General features: G+C 43.4%; 1 protein-coding gene across 1 annotated transcript in view; it reads right to left on the reverse strand.

Moving 5' to 3' along the window:
- The window catches only part of arap2 (ArfGAP with RhoGAP domain, ankyrin repeat and PH domain 2), a gene marked incomplete at both ends in the record, with an annotated part of 116906 nt that overhangs the window by 25163 nt on the left and 74243 nt on the right, over nucleotides 1-17500 (reverse strand). The window contains 3 exons of the mRNA XM_080859824.1: nucleotides 3885-4083; nucleotides 6638-6740; nucleotides 8060-8204. Of these exons, the coding sequence (XP_080715950.1) occupies nucleotides 3885-4083; nucleotides 6638-6740; nucleotides 8060-8204 (447 nt within the window). The remainder of the gene's footprint in view (nucleotides 1-3884; nucleotides 4084-6637; nucleotides 6741-8059; nucleotides 8205-17500) is intronic.

Consider the following 17500-nt stretch of genomic DNA (forward strand, 5'->3'; position numbering starts at 1 on the left):
AAGAGACAGGAAGAACAGACAGGCAGTTGAATGTGACCACTGCTTTGTGTGATTGTGTTTGTATGTATGTGTGTGTGTGTTTGTACGTGTGTGTTAGTATGTGTGCCAAAGTGTCTTTCACTCCAAGTTGGAATGACGTCAAAAGAACATTTCTGACAATGTTGAACACAACACAACAGCTGTTTCAGGAGCTCTGAAAGAAGTTCAGACAGAGAGAGAAGTACATGATAACTCTGAGGGCTGTTTCGTCTGCAAAGTAATACAGACAATGGAATAATTTGTTTGTTTTGGCAACATACTTGACCTGAACTGTAATATAATGAACTGAAAGAGACACATGTACACACAAAGAGAGAGAGGGGGAAAGAAAAAGACAAAGGGTGAGAAAAATTAGGAAAAAGTAAAGAGAAATATTGTTGTTCATGATGTTCATAGTCAGCATGAGTACGTGTGTGTGTGTGTGTGTGTGTGTGTGTGTGTGTGTGTGTGTGTGTGTGTGTGTGTGTGTGTGTGTGTGTGTCTGTGTGTGTGTGTGTGTGTGCGTGCGGCAGGCAGGGAGAGCACAGCAGGTGTGGTCAGTTAGCGCTAGCGAACTTTAGCGGTGGCACAGCCTATACGAGTCTCACACACATCTCATCCACATATCCACAGTCTCCCCCAACCCGAGAAACTCTCACTCCCTCACGCCTGTGCCCTCTTTCCTGTCTCGTCTGACGCATATTATTCACCCTTTCATGTCAGGTCAAAAGACGAGTAACTAGTGGAGTGCCGAGGATAGGAGACAATTCTGTACCTCCAGTGTCTGTCATTAAACACAACCTCCATCTATCCCTGTTGTCTTGGGCTTCATTATCAGTCTCATGAGACCTTCCAGGAATAATCTAAGCAATTCAAATCCTGACCACAGTAGAGTTTAACTGAGCGAGGTTTACTTTCAACAGCCGACCAGCCTCCGCCTCATCCCCCAGGAGCAGTTCAAATTAACTTAAGACCCCTGAAGGCCATTCCAGAACACTTAAATATAATAACAAGCTCATGGGCTGAACTATGTCTGTGAGAGACAAACAGAAATCAAGTGTCCTTTGTCAACAATTTTCCAATTATTGATCCAGTTGCTTCTCACGAAACTGGCTTTTTGAAGTTCTGATTCTGGTTATGTACCAATCTCATCAGCTTACAGAGTATATGAGGCTGGCCGCAATGCAGGCATTTCACCACTTCTGCTAGCTTATGGCAAACTTCTTAATAAAATACCTGGCACTTGATCAAGTAAGAAATATTTACTAATTTGACGCTTTGACAAAATAGCGAAGGGGGTGTAGGTGTGATGGGGGGGGTTGCTGTCTGAACACCATGCGTTTTCTAATAGCTGTAACAGTACAGGAGGAAAGTTTCAAGGGCAAGGAGAGGCAGGGACTTGTGTACAGCAGCGGTAGCCTCCATAACCCTCATCACTGAACCAACACAACAGCCAACTCTTACCACACCCTTGTGTTGTTGTTGTTGACTTGGGGAGATGCTATTAAAGTGGGCGCAGCCAAATGCAAACACGGCTGCTATCAATGTTTGAGCAAACAAATACAGAAAAAAAGTGCTACTTTGGTGCATTTAAACAAAGGGAAGTTTATGACTTTGAGGGAGTTCCACAGAAAGGTTTATTGCACTCCACTGAAGGTGGATTTGGGTTTTGTCGACTCTCCTTTCAGAATGAAGTGGACTTTTCAAACTGAGAACTGTTCTCTGGAGACAAGCACAAGTCACATAGTCACACATAACAGCAGAGGGACAAAAACCTTTTTCCTGTGTTTTGTGAGGTAAATGCTAAAAGCATCCCTCCACCACCACCACCACCATGTTTCAACAACAAAAAATTCAGTGGCACATTTCTAAGAACAAACTGATGTAAACTGTGTTTATAGCTTAAATATAGTAAAAGCAATGAATCAAAGTGATTTGTCTGTTGAATGTTTACATAAAAACAGATACAAAGAAGTAGATAAGTAGCAATTGGACAGGACAAAGTAAACATTCAAAAGAATAATTAATAGTGTTCAAATAAGCAAGGTAAATTCAACACAGGTGATCCAATCATCGATTTTTACTCAGCGGTATAATTTCAGCACCACCAACCAGATGGAGTGTTTCAGCACCACGGACAGCAATTGACCCCACTCTTGCTGTACAGACATGCACAGTTAAAAGCTTTCCTGCTCCAAGCTTTTAGCTGAACAAAAAAAGAAATGAGACTCAGGAGTGATCAGTTCACACCGTGCAAAAAGGGACATGTTCCGCTGACATCATCCATTTAAGGGACTCAAAAATGTGTGCAGAGGACTGATAGAGCTACAATAACGGGCCCATTACACACAGCGTGAGAGAACAATGGGGGTGTCTTTCGGGAGCGTGTGTGTGGTTATTTGTAACGAATGCACGGCAGATTAAAAAATTACATTTGACGTTATCACCAATCAAAAGCCAATCTCTTTCAGCTAGTGCCTGATGGGAGTTTAGGCCCGTCAGGTCTGTCATGCACAGACAGGTCTATCAAAGTTGAATGAAGTGACTTCCTTTTCTCCTCTCTTCTTCATTTCTTCACTAACACCGCTGTCTATCTCGTTATTTTCGTGCTTTCATACGGTCCTAATTTGTGTGGCATTCACAAATAATCACTTGCTTTCTCTATCTATCTCTCTCTCTCTCTTTCTCTCTATTAAGCACTTTTTCAGTGACTCCAGGACAGTTGCACCCGTTCATTTATTCCGTGTGGTAAGTTCTTTAGCAATACACACATGCCCAGATGCACACACACATACACATATCACTTGTAATGTATACAGACACCACTGCACTCGGTATTGACATCAGCTAGTCCACATACCAACAGAATGTCGATCCACCAGCAAATGGTGGCTGACTTTGAAAGGATTACACACACACAAACACACAAATGTGCCATACACTCACACACTTATCCTTGTTGTCCCTTTAATAAAACCTGACTGTGGATCACACCCTTCTAGCGTGGGTGAGGAAATCAGACACGCACGCACACACACACACACACGTACACACACACACACCCACACACACACACACACACACACACACACGCACGCACACAGAGTGCAAACTCACACTCTGTCCTGTCCTCTCCATGTCAACACACAGCACAGCGGCCCAAACAGGATTAACACCTATGTTTATTACAGAGGCAAGACCATTTAGTTCCGTTTAGGCCCAAAGTCATTCACATTCACATTCACGCTAACTGACCACACCTGCTGTGCTCTCCCTGCCTGCCGCACGCACACACACACACACACACACACACACACACACATACACACACACACACAAACACACACACACACACACACACACAATACGCACATACAACTCACAAACAGAAAGAAGCATGTAAACAGATGTCATTAGGCATCGAGGTGACAGGTCTGTAAAAGTCAGCGGCCGGTCTGGATTAGATTAGGAGGGGAGTGGGGACCCTAAACGGATTTCTGCACCGCAAGAAAGAAAATGCGAGGGCGGTGACATCGATCAACGTTCATAAACCTGGCCCGAAGGCGTCAACGTCTGCATGAAGCTCGGCAGCCAGCGTTGGTGTGAGCGTTCCGAAAGCATACACGGAATCTTTTCCTCAGGACTTTAGAAATTTTTAGGAAATTCTTGAGAAGAACTTAAAGAAAGTGTGAGTATAAATGTAGACTGTGTGTGTGTGTGTGTGTGCCCTGTGCGTGTGTGTGTGTGTGCATGTGTGCATGTGTGCGTGTGTGCATGTGTGCATGTGTGCGTGAGTGTGTGTGCCGGTGTGTGCGTGTGTCGGTGTGTGTGTGTGTGTGTGTGTGTGTGTGTCCGTGTGTGCTTACTGATCTCCTGCAGGCGTTTCAGCTGGAGCACCCCCTCCTCTGCCTGCCCCTCCGGAGAGCAGAAGTACAAATCCGACCCCTCCAGAGCAAACCAGCCCACCCGCCAGTGGTAAAGGTCATGACCTTCCTTATAGTACAGCTGGCCAATCAGCTCGCAGTCCCGCATCAGGATGGATTCCGCCTCAGCTGGCAAGAAACACTATGGGGAGAGGGGGAGTGAGAAAGAAATGGAGAGAAAGAGGAAAGAGAGACAGAGAGACTGTGATAAGGTTGATACAAACTACACATACTACTTCATTCATACTTCCATTCTTGTCTCCAGTCTTTTTTTCCACTTTCAAAACTTTTTTCCTCCCTATCAGAAGTCTCCCTCAGGGTGCCACACTGCCTAGTATCATAATGTCAAAATAAAAGCATACCCTACACGTGCTTCAAAGGCCTGTATAAGGCACTGTAGTAATGCCCTTCAGGCCAGACAACATGAGCTCACACGGCTAATCCATCTTTAAATATCAGTCCCAGCTAAGTGACCTTCCCTCCTCCTTCTCTCTCTCTTTCTTTCTCTCCCTCCCTCTCTCTCTCTCTTTTTTCTCTTGTATTTTCCATTCCTCTGCCTCCTGAGTGATAAGTGTTTTTGCCTTTCACTCCGATGACAAAAGTATGGGGGTGTCCTGAACCTTGCCCGACCCCCCCCCCACCCCCCACCCCCCACCCCAACTCCCTGACAGGAGGACAAACACGCCTACTGCTGCTCTGTCTGTCATCCTTCTAGCCGATGCTAGTTTAGTGCTAGGGATTATTGGATAGGTAGATTACATGGAATGGAGACCCTGTCTTGACAAGGGCAAAGAGTCTATGCAAGGGCGGGTGTGTTTGTGTATTTGTGTGTGTCTGTGTGTGTGTGTCAGTGTTTATTACAGAGCAAGAGTGTGTGTGTGTAGCTGACTGAATGTGCACATGTATGGTTCAAGTATAAAATACAACAAAGCTTTTTTGTCTTTTTTGGCTTTTGCATATGTAGGTGGTAGTCCTACAAAAGACTTCATTACCCACAATTCCCTTATCACCTAAAGTCTTATCTGCAAGAGAAAGTATTGGCTGAAAACAAGGTGTTAAAATCGTGACGCACTTTTGCTTATAAACTGCGTTGAAATGATACATTCTTTCTCTCTTTCTACTCTGGCGTTGGCCAGCTCACATCTCTCTACCTCCTGGCGTCGGCCAAGGAGCGTCTCCGTCCTTCCACCATCAACTGGTGAAGGCCTACTCTTTTTGTTCTCAACAAAGACAATCTCTCGTTAGCCAAACACTGCCCGCTAACTGAGACAAAGTAAGTTTAGCAAAGCAGCTAACAATAAGACCTGCCAGCTAACTCTGCAACGGGAGAAACGAAGGAAACTGCAACATTCTGAGCGATCAAATCCTCCGATCTAAACTGCAGTGTAATACCGACGACATCACAGCAAGGACAACTTTCCACTCATGGACGTTTTCATCACTTCTCTGCCTCAGACACATCGGATGCGCCAACACTTTTCCAAAGGACTGGTAAACATCGATTGGGCAGCTAGCTATTTAGCTATTCACAACCTGGCTAAGCATAGGACTGTTTATATATGCCATTGTTCATGTATTGTATCTGTTTTGTTTACCGAACATAACTGTTATATACTTTCATTGTTAATTGGTAGTTGGCTTCGCCACACCATCTAAGGGAAATCGTTAGGATTGCTTATCAGACACACGAGTCTTGCATGCATCACTAACCATCTCTTTCTTTAACATGGCATCTTAAATTACATATAATTACAAATACATTGGCCTTCATATAGCCACACACGCGAAGCACAATCTCGAACTTCGCGGTGCATACATAGGCTCGTCCTCTTTCACCACACATTTATGTTCACGAACGTGCACACATGCACGCGGAACTGCGGTGGTCAGACAAAGGGACACACACGCACACATATTTTCAGGCGCGCTCCTAACAGCGCAACTCAGAGCGTTCAAGCTCGCGCACACACACACTCCCTCTCCCTTACACATACATATACTTCTTCAATTAATTAGTTAGATACATTTAGCTAGATTACAAATTGTGTGTTATTCTCTTATCATTGTGTAAATAAATACTTTGATTTATATACGCTGGTTTATTTAATGTTACACAAGAATGGACGTTGTCAACCTTTTCTATTCAGAACTCCAATGACCTTCAACCATACTATTAATAAGGTAACTTTGTTTGTAGTTATTAATTTAATTATTAATCAGAGTTCCAAATTGATAGTATAATATATTTTATGAGACTGATATATTTAATGAGACTGATTTGTGGATTATCAACTTAATTGATCTGCCTTTGGTTGAATGGTTGATCCTTGTCCAATCGGGTGAGATTACCAACATATTGTTGCTGTTGCAAGGACAGCACCAGTGTGTCTTGGTGGCCCTCGTGGAGCTATATCACAATTCATACACAATTGCACCCACATTCACCCGGCGCCTGCTCACTGGGTAAGATACCTACATAATCTGGTACTCCCATATGAGAATGGTACCCATTCCACCTACACATATATGTATACAAATGAATATATATCTGTGTGAATGGGTCCATATAGTGTGTGTATACTAATAAATGTAAGAAATGCACATACAAGGATTGAAATGCCTTCACATTTGTGGAGTATGTGCTTGTATGTATGTGTTTGTGTGTATGTGTTTGTGTGTGTGTGTGTGTCACTTACCTTAGAGACAGCCCGGGCCCAGTCCCTATGCGTCTCTGCAGTCTCAGCTCCAAACACCAGCACTTTCTCAGTGAGCAGGTACATTTCAAATGTAAACACCGCCCTAGGGAATGATGGAATAGCAATGGGGGGGTGGGGTTCAGACCTCCAACTCAGCAGTGATTGAAACAATAAAAAGAAAAAAAACAACGTGTGGCTTTTGTCAGAATGTCGCTGAACCAAACACACACATTTGCAACTACGGCAGAATGTATACCTGGAGGGAAGCAAAACACACACTAGCACACCTCATTGAACACACACATAGGTACCTAAAAGGTGTGAAAATGGGATATTTTCCCAGAGGAAGTGTAGCGTGTGTGTGTGTGTGTGTGTGTGTGTGCGTGTGTGTGTGTGTGTGTGTGTGTGTGTGTGTGTGTGTGTGTGTTTGTGTGTGTGTGTGTTTCCCAGTGGGGAAAGATGGCTATTAATCTCTGTGTCTTTTCCCCTCACACAGGAGAACACAGCGAGAGAGAGAGAGAGGTGAAGAGGTTACCCTCCTAATGCTGTGTGGGTGTGTGTGTGTTTGTGTGTCTGGGTTTGTATGTGACCTGTCAGTGTGCGTGTGTGTTTTTGCGTTGAGCACTTTTGTCAGTGTTTGTGTGCGTGTGTGTAAGTGTATGTGTGTGTGTGTTTTGCAGAAGGGAAGATGGTGAGATGAATCGGCATTTCTAGCGGAACAGCAAGGCGTGGGTTTGAGGAAGGAGGGTGGAGGCTGGTGGGTGGCACAAGACGGAGGAGGGGGCACCGGTGTTTGTGTGACCTCTGACCTGCCGGCAGGTGCATGAGTGCTTGTTAGAGAACCTCCCCATAGAGATAAAAAGACGGAAAGAAAGAAAGAAAGAAAGAAAGAGAGAGAGAGAGAGAGAGAGAGAAAGAGAGATGAACATGGAGGAAGGAGGAAGGGCAGAGCAAGGCCACCTGGGAGAAAATGCAGAGGAAAAGGAAGAAAGATGAAAGTGTGGAGGGAAAAGGGAGAATGTGGGGATAGAGAAGATGAGAAAAAAGACAAGAGGGTTCATTCCAACTCACCATGTGTGGAAACAGAAGGAACTGAGAGAAGAGGAGACTAATGGAGACATGAGACATACTAGCTGTAGAGAAGATGGGAGAGCTCTCACCACACACACACACATATTGTTTGCTAGCTGAACACACACACACACACACACACACACACACCACACACACACACACACAAATTGTTTGCTAGCTGAACAGTCTTAGAATGGGGAGTGACTATTAAAGAAGGCCTATACTGATTCAGTGCTGTGTGAATGTTGATTGTGCACCATTTGTATGTTGTATGAATCCTGCGTTGACATGGCAGGTTCTGATCGATGTGTTAATGGTGTCTGAGCATAATGGAGATGTCAGACATACCCGGCTCCAGTCATGGTCTCGTGGCGGTTGACTGCCAGGTTGGTCATCTCGCTTATTTCCACCCTGCCTGTCGCCATGGCAATCTTCTCGCTTTCATAGTAGCTGAGGAAGCCACCCTCCAGCGTGCACCAGCGCCGGACCATGTCTGCAGAATTTGCAACACACACACACACACACACACACACACACACACACACACACACACACACACACACACACACACACACACACACACACACACACACACCCACACACACACACACACACACACACACACACACACACACACAGCTGTTGAGGCATAATACACTTTAATACACTTTATTACAGGCTCAAGGCCCACATGGAAGATGTACAATACATAAAATCAATACATTACATATAAATATACATACATACAATCATAAATACATATAAATACACAAGGAAAGAAGGGCTAAAAAAGGCACTTATGCCAGTGTTCCCAGATCTTAGATGTGTACTTGACAGAGCTGCGGCCAGGGTCTGTCATCAGATCAATTATAACATTTGAAGAGCGGTCCAGCCGACACATAAACTTAAAAGTAAGGTTCCTCAGCAAGGCCATGAAGGTGGCATACATATGCGTCTTGCACACAACAAACATGCCTTAAAAGTGAGCTTACATACAAGGATGGCATACAGTGGGTGTTTGTGTGGGGGGGGTTTCAGTCCAAATGTGCCTTTTGTAATATACAGCCGCGGAAAAAATTAAGAGACCACTTCAAAATTATCAGTTTCTCTGGTTTTACTATTTATTGGTATGTGTTAAAGTAAAATGTACATTTTTGTTTTATTCTATAACCTACTGGCAACATTCCTACCAAATTTCAAATAAAAATATTGTCATTTAGATAATTTATTTGCAGAAAAACGACAATTGGACAAAATAGCAAAAAAGATGCAGTGTCTTCAGATCTCGAAAAAAGCAAAGAAAACAAGCTCATATTCATTTTTTAAACTACACAATACTAATGCTTTAACTTAGGAAGAGTTCAGAAATCAATATTTGGTGGAATAACCTTGATTTAAAATCACAACTTTCATGTGTCTTGGCATGCTCTCCACCAGTCTTTCACATTGCCGTTGGGTGACTTTATGCTACTCCTGGCGCAAGAATTCAAGCAGCTCGGCTTCTTTTCATGGCTTGTGACCATCCATCTTCCTCTTGATCACATTTCAGAGTTTTTTTTATGGGATTCAGGTCTCGAAATTGGGCTGGCCATGACAGGGTCCTGATCTGGTGATACTCCATCCACACCTTTACTGGCCTGGCTGTGTGGCATGGAGCATTGCCCTGCTGGAAAAAACACTTCTCAGAGTTGGGGAACATTGTCAGAGCAAAAGGAAGCAAGTTTTTCTTCCGGGACAACGTTGTACTTTGCCTGGCTGAGGTTTGTAAAAGACCATAAGGATTGAACCAAAGCGGACTGGAGGGTCTCCTAGTTCGTCTTCTCTGATGAGTCCAATTTTCAGCTTTGCCCAACACATGGTCGTCTGATGGTTAGACGGAGACCTGGAGAGGCCTACAAGCCACAGAGTCTTACACCTACTGTGAAATTGGACTCATCAGAGAAGACGAACTAGGAGACCCTCCAGTCGGCTTTGGTTCAATCCTTATGGTCTTTTACAAACCTCAGCCAGGCAAAGTACAACGTTGTCCCGGAAGAAAAACTTGCTTCCTTTTGCTCTGACAATGTTCCCCAACTCTGAGAAGTGTTTTTTCCAGCAGGGCAATGCTCCATGCCACACAGCCAGGCCAGTAAAGGTGTGGATGGAGTATCACCAGATCAGGACCCTGTCATGGCCAGCCCAATTTCGAGACCTGAATCCCATAAAAAAAACTCTGAAATGTGATCAAGAGGAAGATGGATGGTCACAAGCCATGAAAAGAAGCCGAGCTGCTTGAATTCTTGCGCCAGGAGTAGCATAAAGTCACCCAACGGCAATGTGAAAGACTGGTGGAGAGCATGCCAAGACACATGAAAGTTGTGATTTTAAATCAAGGTTATTCCACCAAATATTGATTTCTGAACTCTTCCTAAGTTAAAGCATTAGTATTGTGTAGTTTAAAAAATGAATATGAGCTTGTTTTCTTTGCTTTTTTCGAGATCTGAAGACACTGCATCTTTTTTGCTATTTTGTCCAATTGTCATTTTTCTGCAAATAAATTATCTAAATGACAATATTTTTATTTGAAATTTGGTAGGAATGTTGCCAGTAGGTTATAGAATAAAACAAAAATGTACATTTTACTTTAACACATACCAATAAATAGTAAAACCAGAGAAACTGATAATTTTGAAGTGGTCTCTTAATTTTTTCCGCGGCTGTATATGGGCCATTCTACCGAATTGGTGCAAAGTCAGGTCGGAAATATTTGGATTTTTTTTATGTTTTATTCCCAAAACTTTGTCCGTATGTATATTGTACCATATCTAAAGTACACTTATCTAGTAAAAGAACAGTCAATTTTTATATTGTATTTTCAGAATGTGTTGGAATGTTTTTCCTCTTCCAAAAATTGTCACTACCGAAACATCACATTTACTATAGTAAAAAAGTATTATTATTGACCTGTTCAGATTGTGTTTCCTTCCCTTCTCTGAAGAGTATTTTTACAAATATTTCTTGAAGGTTTTCACAATGAAATCCATAAAAATGAATTTTTTACCAAATTTTCAAGTTCAATTTATACAATTCATCAAAATCTAAGTGCAATATTTCTTTGTAAAATGCTAAATACTGATCATATTGATTCCAGAGTTGTTCATTGATGAAATTGAACATACATTAATCCAATCAGTATCATAACATTTTAGTTGATTACTCAATATACTTAATTTTTTACAAAACATCCTGTGTTTCGGTAGTGCTGCACTGTTTCGGTAGTGACATCCAGTATTTCGGTAGTGACTGCACTGTTGGATGGATGTTCATTTCTCTCCCAAAATCTTCCAAAAGGTGCTCTGGGCCGCCCTTTAGTCCACACAACACATTTATTTAAAAATTATGGGATTGAACTACTTACCAATTAATTTTGTCACTACTGAAATCATCAGGTCACTACCATATGTTTCGGTAGTGACTGTTTCGGTAGTGACAATTCTAGCTAACTTTAAGCATAAATAAAGAATTCTAACAAGCACACGGCATGCAAACACATCTTTGAAGAGGTGAACACACATACAAACATAAGATTTTCCATGAAACCCCAAAAGGTTTACTTAATTGAAGAAAACATGCGTTTCGGTAGTGACAATTCTTAAGGTTACACGTCGATTTTCAGACTTTGGAACACATTTATATAAAAACTATGGGATTTAGCTACTTACCATTAACAACCATGAGGGTCAGAGATGCAGTGTCACTGCATGGTCAAAAATGCAGAGTCGTGGCTAAAACACAGGCTCAGCCAATGGACTAAAACTCTTGTGTTTCGGTAGTGACATGAAAACTAGGGACATGATTTTTTGAGTATAGAAAATTGATTTAAAAATTAAACCCACAATAAATCTAAATATTCCAAGTTCTGTTTCAACCCAATCATAAAGATCTTTGAAATTTAATCATTGAAAAAAATCTAAAAAAATTGAAAAGTGTTATTTAAAGGCATTGAAATTTAGATGTCAGGGTTGGGGACAGCTACTTCCCAATAGAAAGTACCCTATAAATGATGATTTTGTATATATTTAGCTTATCACTATCTCATGTAATGCATTGGGTTTATATAGACCATAACATTTTCTAATTAAATATCTATGCCTAAATACCTAATTGTTTTGTAAATAGTTTTTATTGTTGAGGGACTGCATATTACACGAATTCGGTAGAATGGCCCATATACGTGCTTAAACAACTAAATAAAGGCACGATATACAACAGATTGACATCCATCAACCAAATCACCATCACCATCAAAACCGACCAGCCATCAATCAATCTTAGTGTGTGTGTGTGTGTGTGTGTGTGTGTGTGTGTGTGTGTGTGTGTGTGTGTGTGTGGCTAAATAGCCCATGCTTACATACAAATCACACAAGTGATTTAAGGACAACAAATGAGGTGGCAGTGGCAACAAGAGAGAGAAAAGGGATCTATCAGCTCTGTTTCATGATTGCACACACACACACACACACACACGTACACACACAAACACACACAGCTCAGGATTTCAAAGCCCGGTGGCCATCTGCCTTTAGCAACAAGCCACAAAAACACCGCTTCCTCACCCCTCTCTGCATAGGCAGCATAGCAACGGCTAACGCTACATTGAGGCAGAAGTGCTTTTCAATGACAGAACAGAGTGGTGTCTTTTACAGAGAGAAAGAGCCAGAGATAGATAGATGGATAGATAGAGAGAGATATTAAGATATTAAGGTGTGAGCAGTATCTGAGGCGAGAAAGTTTTTGAAGTTTCGTTTTGTCATCTCGGTTGTTTTGCTTTTGTTTGTTTGTTTTGTTTGTCCCCTCTATTGGCTCTTAACTTCGGTGACAACATGCAAGTCCGCTCTAGGCTCCTTAATTAATGGCAAATGGCTTTCACGCTCAGGTCCTTTGCTAACTAACAGGAAACAGCTGACAGGGATGGCATTTCAACAGTGCCATGCCCAAAACAAAAGGCATGCACACACACACACGCACACACAAACACACACACACACACACACAAACACACACACAAACACACACACACACACACACAAATCTATGGTATATCTGTCCCCTGAGAGAGGCCCAGTGCTCTGCATTCTTTTCCAATGACATTCTCTCTCTCTATATCTCTCTTTCTTTCTTTCCCTCCCTCTCTATCTCTCTCTCCCTGTCTCTATATCTCTGATTCAGTAACTTCTTCTAGACAGCTGGTATTTAGCACAACTCTGCATTCAGTCTCAGTGATAACAATGGCGCAGCCACCTTACTAGCCAGTGATATTTATCACACACAGACGCCATATGACCCCAAGTCTGTGACAGCGTGTCCACAGAAATGTCGCTGGCAGTCTCATCCCTGGTGAAGAAACTTCCGGTAACATTACCCCCCTTCCCAACACACTTGCTGTGTATTAATTCAGTGCATCCATTCAGGATCCCTTGAGGCAGTAGATGTCTTCTACGCCGCCCTTCTGAAGGTCACTAAAGTTCCATTGCTTTTGAACGCACACGTGAAGTGCTCTAACTCAGGACAGAGGTCGCCGAGGTTGACAGCAATCACAAAGAACAAACCGGCTTGATATTCGCCAGGCCTGCATTAGCACAACATTAACCCGCATTAGTACACGACCTTTCCGCGCAAATTCATATTACTTCATTACAAGCGTCACACGGTCTGTTTATTTTTCTTTTTCTTTCCTTTGAGACCAACCTTTGTAAGGTCACATGTCCAAACTCGGGAGATGACAACGTCTCTGACAACCAATTAGCTGCTACTGAGTAGCACCAAGGCAATTAGCCAACAAACACCTTCGCTACGTTGCGTAGGCTAGTGTCATCTCTCTGATTAACTTGTTTTTCTGAGGCTGTTTTTCATAATATAATAACTTAACACTTGCATTTTGCTTGTGTGACGACCCCGACTATTTTGGTTGCTGGGCGGGCTGTTTGTCTTTGTCTGTGTGTCTGCCACCAGGTGTTTATTTTTTAAGGGCTATTACTATTCTGGCCTTTTTAGCCTTTATTTGGATAGGACAGTGAAGTATTTTGAACAAGAAGTGAGGAGGAGTGAAGAGGTGGGGAGAGGATCGGGAAACGACACCAGGCCGGAATCGAACCTGTGTCCCAGAGGGCATTGTAGCCCGTCAATGGGGGGCTTATTGGCTTGCGCCACTGTGAACCCCCCCCCCCCCCCCCCCCCCCCAGCAGGTGTTTGGGCCCGTCAGTTATTGGGAACACCTGGGACCGGTGTTCCCAGTACTGTAAGAGCAAGTCCCACTGGTTCCAAGGGAAGATTCAGACAAAGATTCAGAGAGAGAGAGAAAGGGAAAACTTTGCTCCCCCTTTTGTCAGTAATGGCCCCCGAGCCAGGTCTGTTCTAATGACAGCTATTAGATGTGGCTTAACACAAGATGAACTTCATAGCCTCGAAACACGAAGCTCATTCTGCCGAGTCACAGGCGAATGATTCGCGCCGTGCCACGCCGTGCCATCCTGCAGGGGATTCCGGAACAGTAATCACCCCCGACGAGCTGTCCAGACAGGCCCAGAACAGAGAGAAAAAAAATTGAATGAGCGAGGAAACGACATACAGTAGAGGCCCAGTCAAAAGAATCATTCCATTACCACCACAGCAAACCCACTAGTGAACAATGACGGAGAGAAAGAGAAGAGAGGGAGAGAGAGAGAGGAGAGAGGGAGAGAGAGAGAGGAGAGAGAGAGAGGAGAGAGAGAGAGACAGCGAGACAGGAGAGTGGGAGAGAGAGACAGAGAGAGAGAATATAGGGAGAGCGAGAGTGGGAAGGGAGAGAGAGAGAGGGAGAGAGAGAGAGGAGAGAGGGAGAGAGAGAGAAAGAGAGGAGAGAGGGAGAGGGAGAGAGAGAGACAGAGAGAGAAAAGAGGGAGAGAGAGAGAGGAGAGAGGGAAAAAGAGAAAGGAGAGAGAAAAGAGGGAGAGAAAGAGGAGAGAGGGAGAGAGAGAGGAGAAAGAGAGAGACAGAGAGACAGGAGAGTGGGAGAGACAAAGAGAGAGAAGAGAGGGAGAGCGAGAGTGGGAAGGGACTGAATCTGGGGCTTTGACAAACGTGTGGAGTAGGAGTCCTCCACACTGTAAATGAATGATATAAACTACCTTGGGCTCCGACTGCACTGAACACAGCAAAGGGGAGGAAAGGGAACAGTCAGAGAAGGAGAGAGAGAGAAAGTGAGAGTAAGAGAGAGGAGGAAGAAGAAAAAAGTAAAGCCTTTCCCAATTGGCCCTCTTGCTTCTTCCTTATTCTCAGTGTGCCCAAGAGCCAGAGCAAACGATCAGTGGAAAGCAATGCTCTTCACCTCACAAGTGTTCAGACATTTTTAACGAGTGTGAAAGGGAGAAAATGTTCTTCTAGTGAGACTAAAGTGATACACATCAGCACTGTACACTGCTCCTGAACCCCCTATTTGAATATGCACACCATGCATGAAGAGTCTTTCATCATCAGGCCTTGCTTTCAATGAGGAGCCTGGGCACAAGTGTGTGTGTGTGTGTGTGTGTGTGTGTGCGTGTGTTTGTGCGTGCGTGCGTTCATATGTGTGTGTGTGTGTGTGCGTGTGCGTGTGTTTGTGCGTGCGTGCGTTCATATGTGTGTGTGTGTGTGTGTGTGTGTGTGTGTGTGTGTGTGTTTATGTGTAGAGGTATGTCATCTGGCATATTTTCAAATGTTGTCTTAAAAAGACCCCAAAGACCAGACCTCAGCATTTGTGACATTTTTGCCTGGAAACCATCAAGTGTTTTATTCCGGTGATGCGCCGTGTTACGTCAGAGGGAAATGGCTGCAGTGGAACTTTCCATTTTTATCCTGAGTGGTAGCTCAATCAGTAATTCCATTCACCATCTCACTCTCTCTCAATCTTCTCCCCCTCTCTGTGTCTCTCTCTTTGTCTCTGTCCGTATTTCTCTGCGTTGCTTTCTCTTCCAGGAAGAGGACTGATGAATGATTTATTAAGGGACAGATGTGTCTGAGCCCAGCTGTTCTGTACCCCAAGTAAAGCAAGAAAGAAAGAAATCCTTTATTTGACACCACTTCAAACCATCACCCGTTGGAAACCAACTTTCCAGACTCTTCTAAAGAGCTTCTTTCACACCACTCCTTTTCAAATGAAGCCACATTTTCAGAACCCTAGAAGTATTAGTATAGTCTGTAACTACCTGGATTCTGAGGAGATATTAAGAGTATAGAAAGAGATTCAAAGATAAAGAAATAAATGAATGAATGAAATGAAAGTATGAATTAATGAATTAATGGGATTAGGAGAGAGGAGGGAAAGAGAAATTAAGAAAAGCAGACTGGGAGAAATAGGTGTATGAGGAGATTAAAAGATAAAGAAAGGGAGACGTAGAAACCCTTCCTCTACTAGTCCAATTAACACACCTCTCACGTGTACAGTTGGGCAGAAGCCAAATGCAGACTCTTCCTTCATAACCCTGGTCGTAATGTTCTCAAGATGATATCATCCATTTTTATCATAACAATGTACAGTGCAATATAACCCAAAATGCATGGCGTTATATCCAGCTCAGCTGGAACGGCAATGGCAGAAGGGCTTAAGTTAACAAATATGCCAAAAACTCTATATTCAACCACCCTGCTGTAATAAAAGGGGCCTAAATCAGAATGCATTCACTGAACATGAAAGAGTTCAAGTTGATAAGTGTCAATAGGTCAATAGGCCAATAGGTGACCAATTCACTGCTGCGGGCCACAGAGAACGGAGCGATCTGCAACATGAAACCTCCTATTTGCTTGTGGCTCCTGTTTTGTTTTAATGGGAGGGAGATGGTCCTCAGTGGCCAGGTGACAGGTCCAGGTGAACTGCTAGTTCAACATCCTCAGACTGCACACTTTACCTGGGCAGGCCTCTTTATCAAAAGACCGGAGGAGCGGGGTACGGATTATTTAAAAGGCGACTAAAGATCCTCACAACCGGGAGTGTTTGCCTGATTAAAAAAAGATACACTTGTAACTAAAGTAGCTGGCAAAGACTCCGTTGGTGGCCTTTAATAGTCTGTGAGTATTGAGTTAGTGGACACTTAAACTTTGATTAGATGAGAAGGGTACACCCTGCGTGTCTCTGACCTAGTGTACTGACATAATGTGTTTGTGTGTGTGTATGTGTGTGTGTGTGAGTTTGTGTCTGTGTGTGTGTGTCTGTGTGTGTGTGTGTGTGTGTGTGTGTGTGTGTGTGTGTGTGTGTGTGTGTGTGTGTGTGTGTGTGTGTGTGTGTGTGTCCAAAGGAAAGCAAGAAGTCTGTCTTGACAGCGTCTGGGAAAGAGGAGCGCTCATGGGTAAAGGATCTACTAATCAGAAATTAGAGGTGTAGTTTACCTGCTGTCAGTCATGGCTCCACCTGGGGAAGAGCTCATGGAAAATGTGTGTATCCACACCCAGGCTTGCAAACACACACACACACACACACACACACACACACACACACCCCATCACACAAACATATGCATGCGCACACGTACACACAGGTGTGCACGCACGTCAGCACACACACACATAAACACACACACACACACAAACACACAAACACACACACACACACACACACACACACACACACGCACACACACACACACACACACACACACACACGCACACACACACACACACACACACACACACACAAACACTACCTCACAGAGATGCTTTTGCTTTTGACCTGCTCTTTTTCATGATAATGTACCACATAGAGGTATGGCTGAAAGGACTGATCTGTTGGTTACTTTCATT

Source organism: Sprattus sprattus (genome assembly GCF_963457725.1).
Source record: "Sprattus sprattus genome assembly, chromosome: 21".
Classification (NCBI taxonomy): domain Eukaryota; kingdom Metazoa; phylum Chordata; class Actinopteri; order Clupeiformes; family Clupeidae; genus Sprattus; species Sprattus sprattus.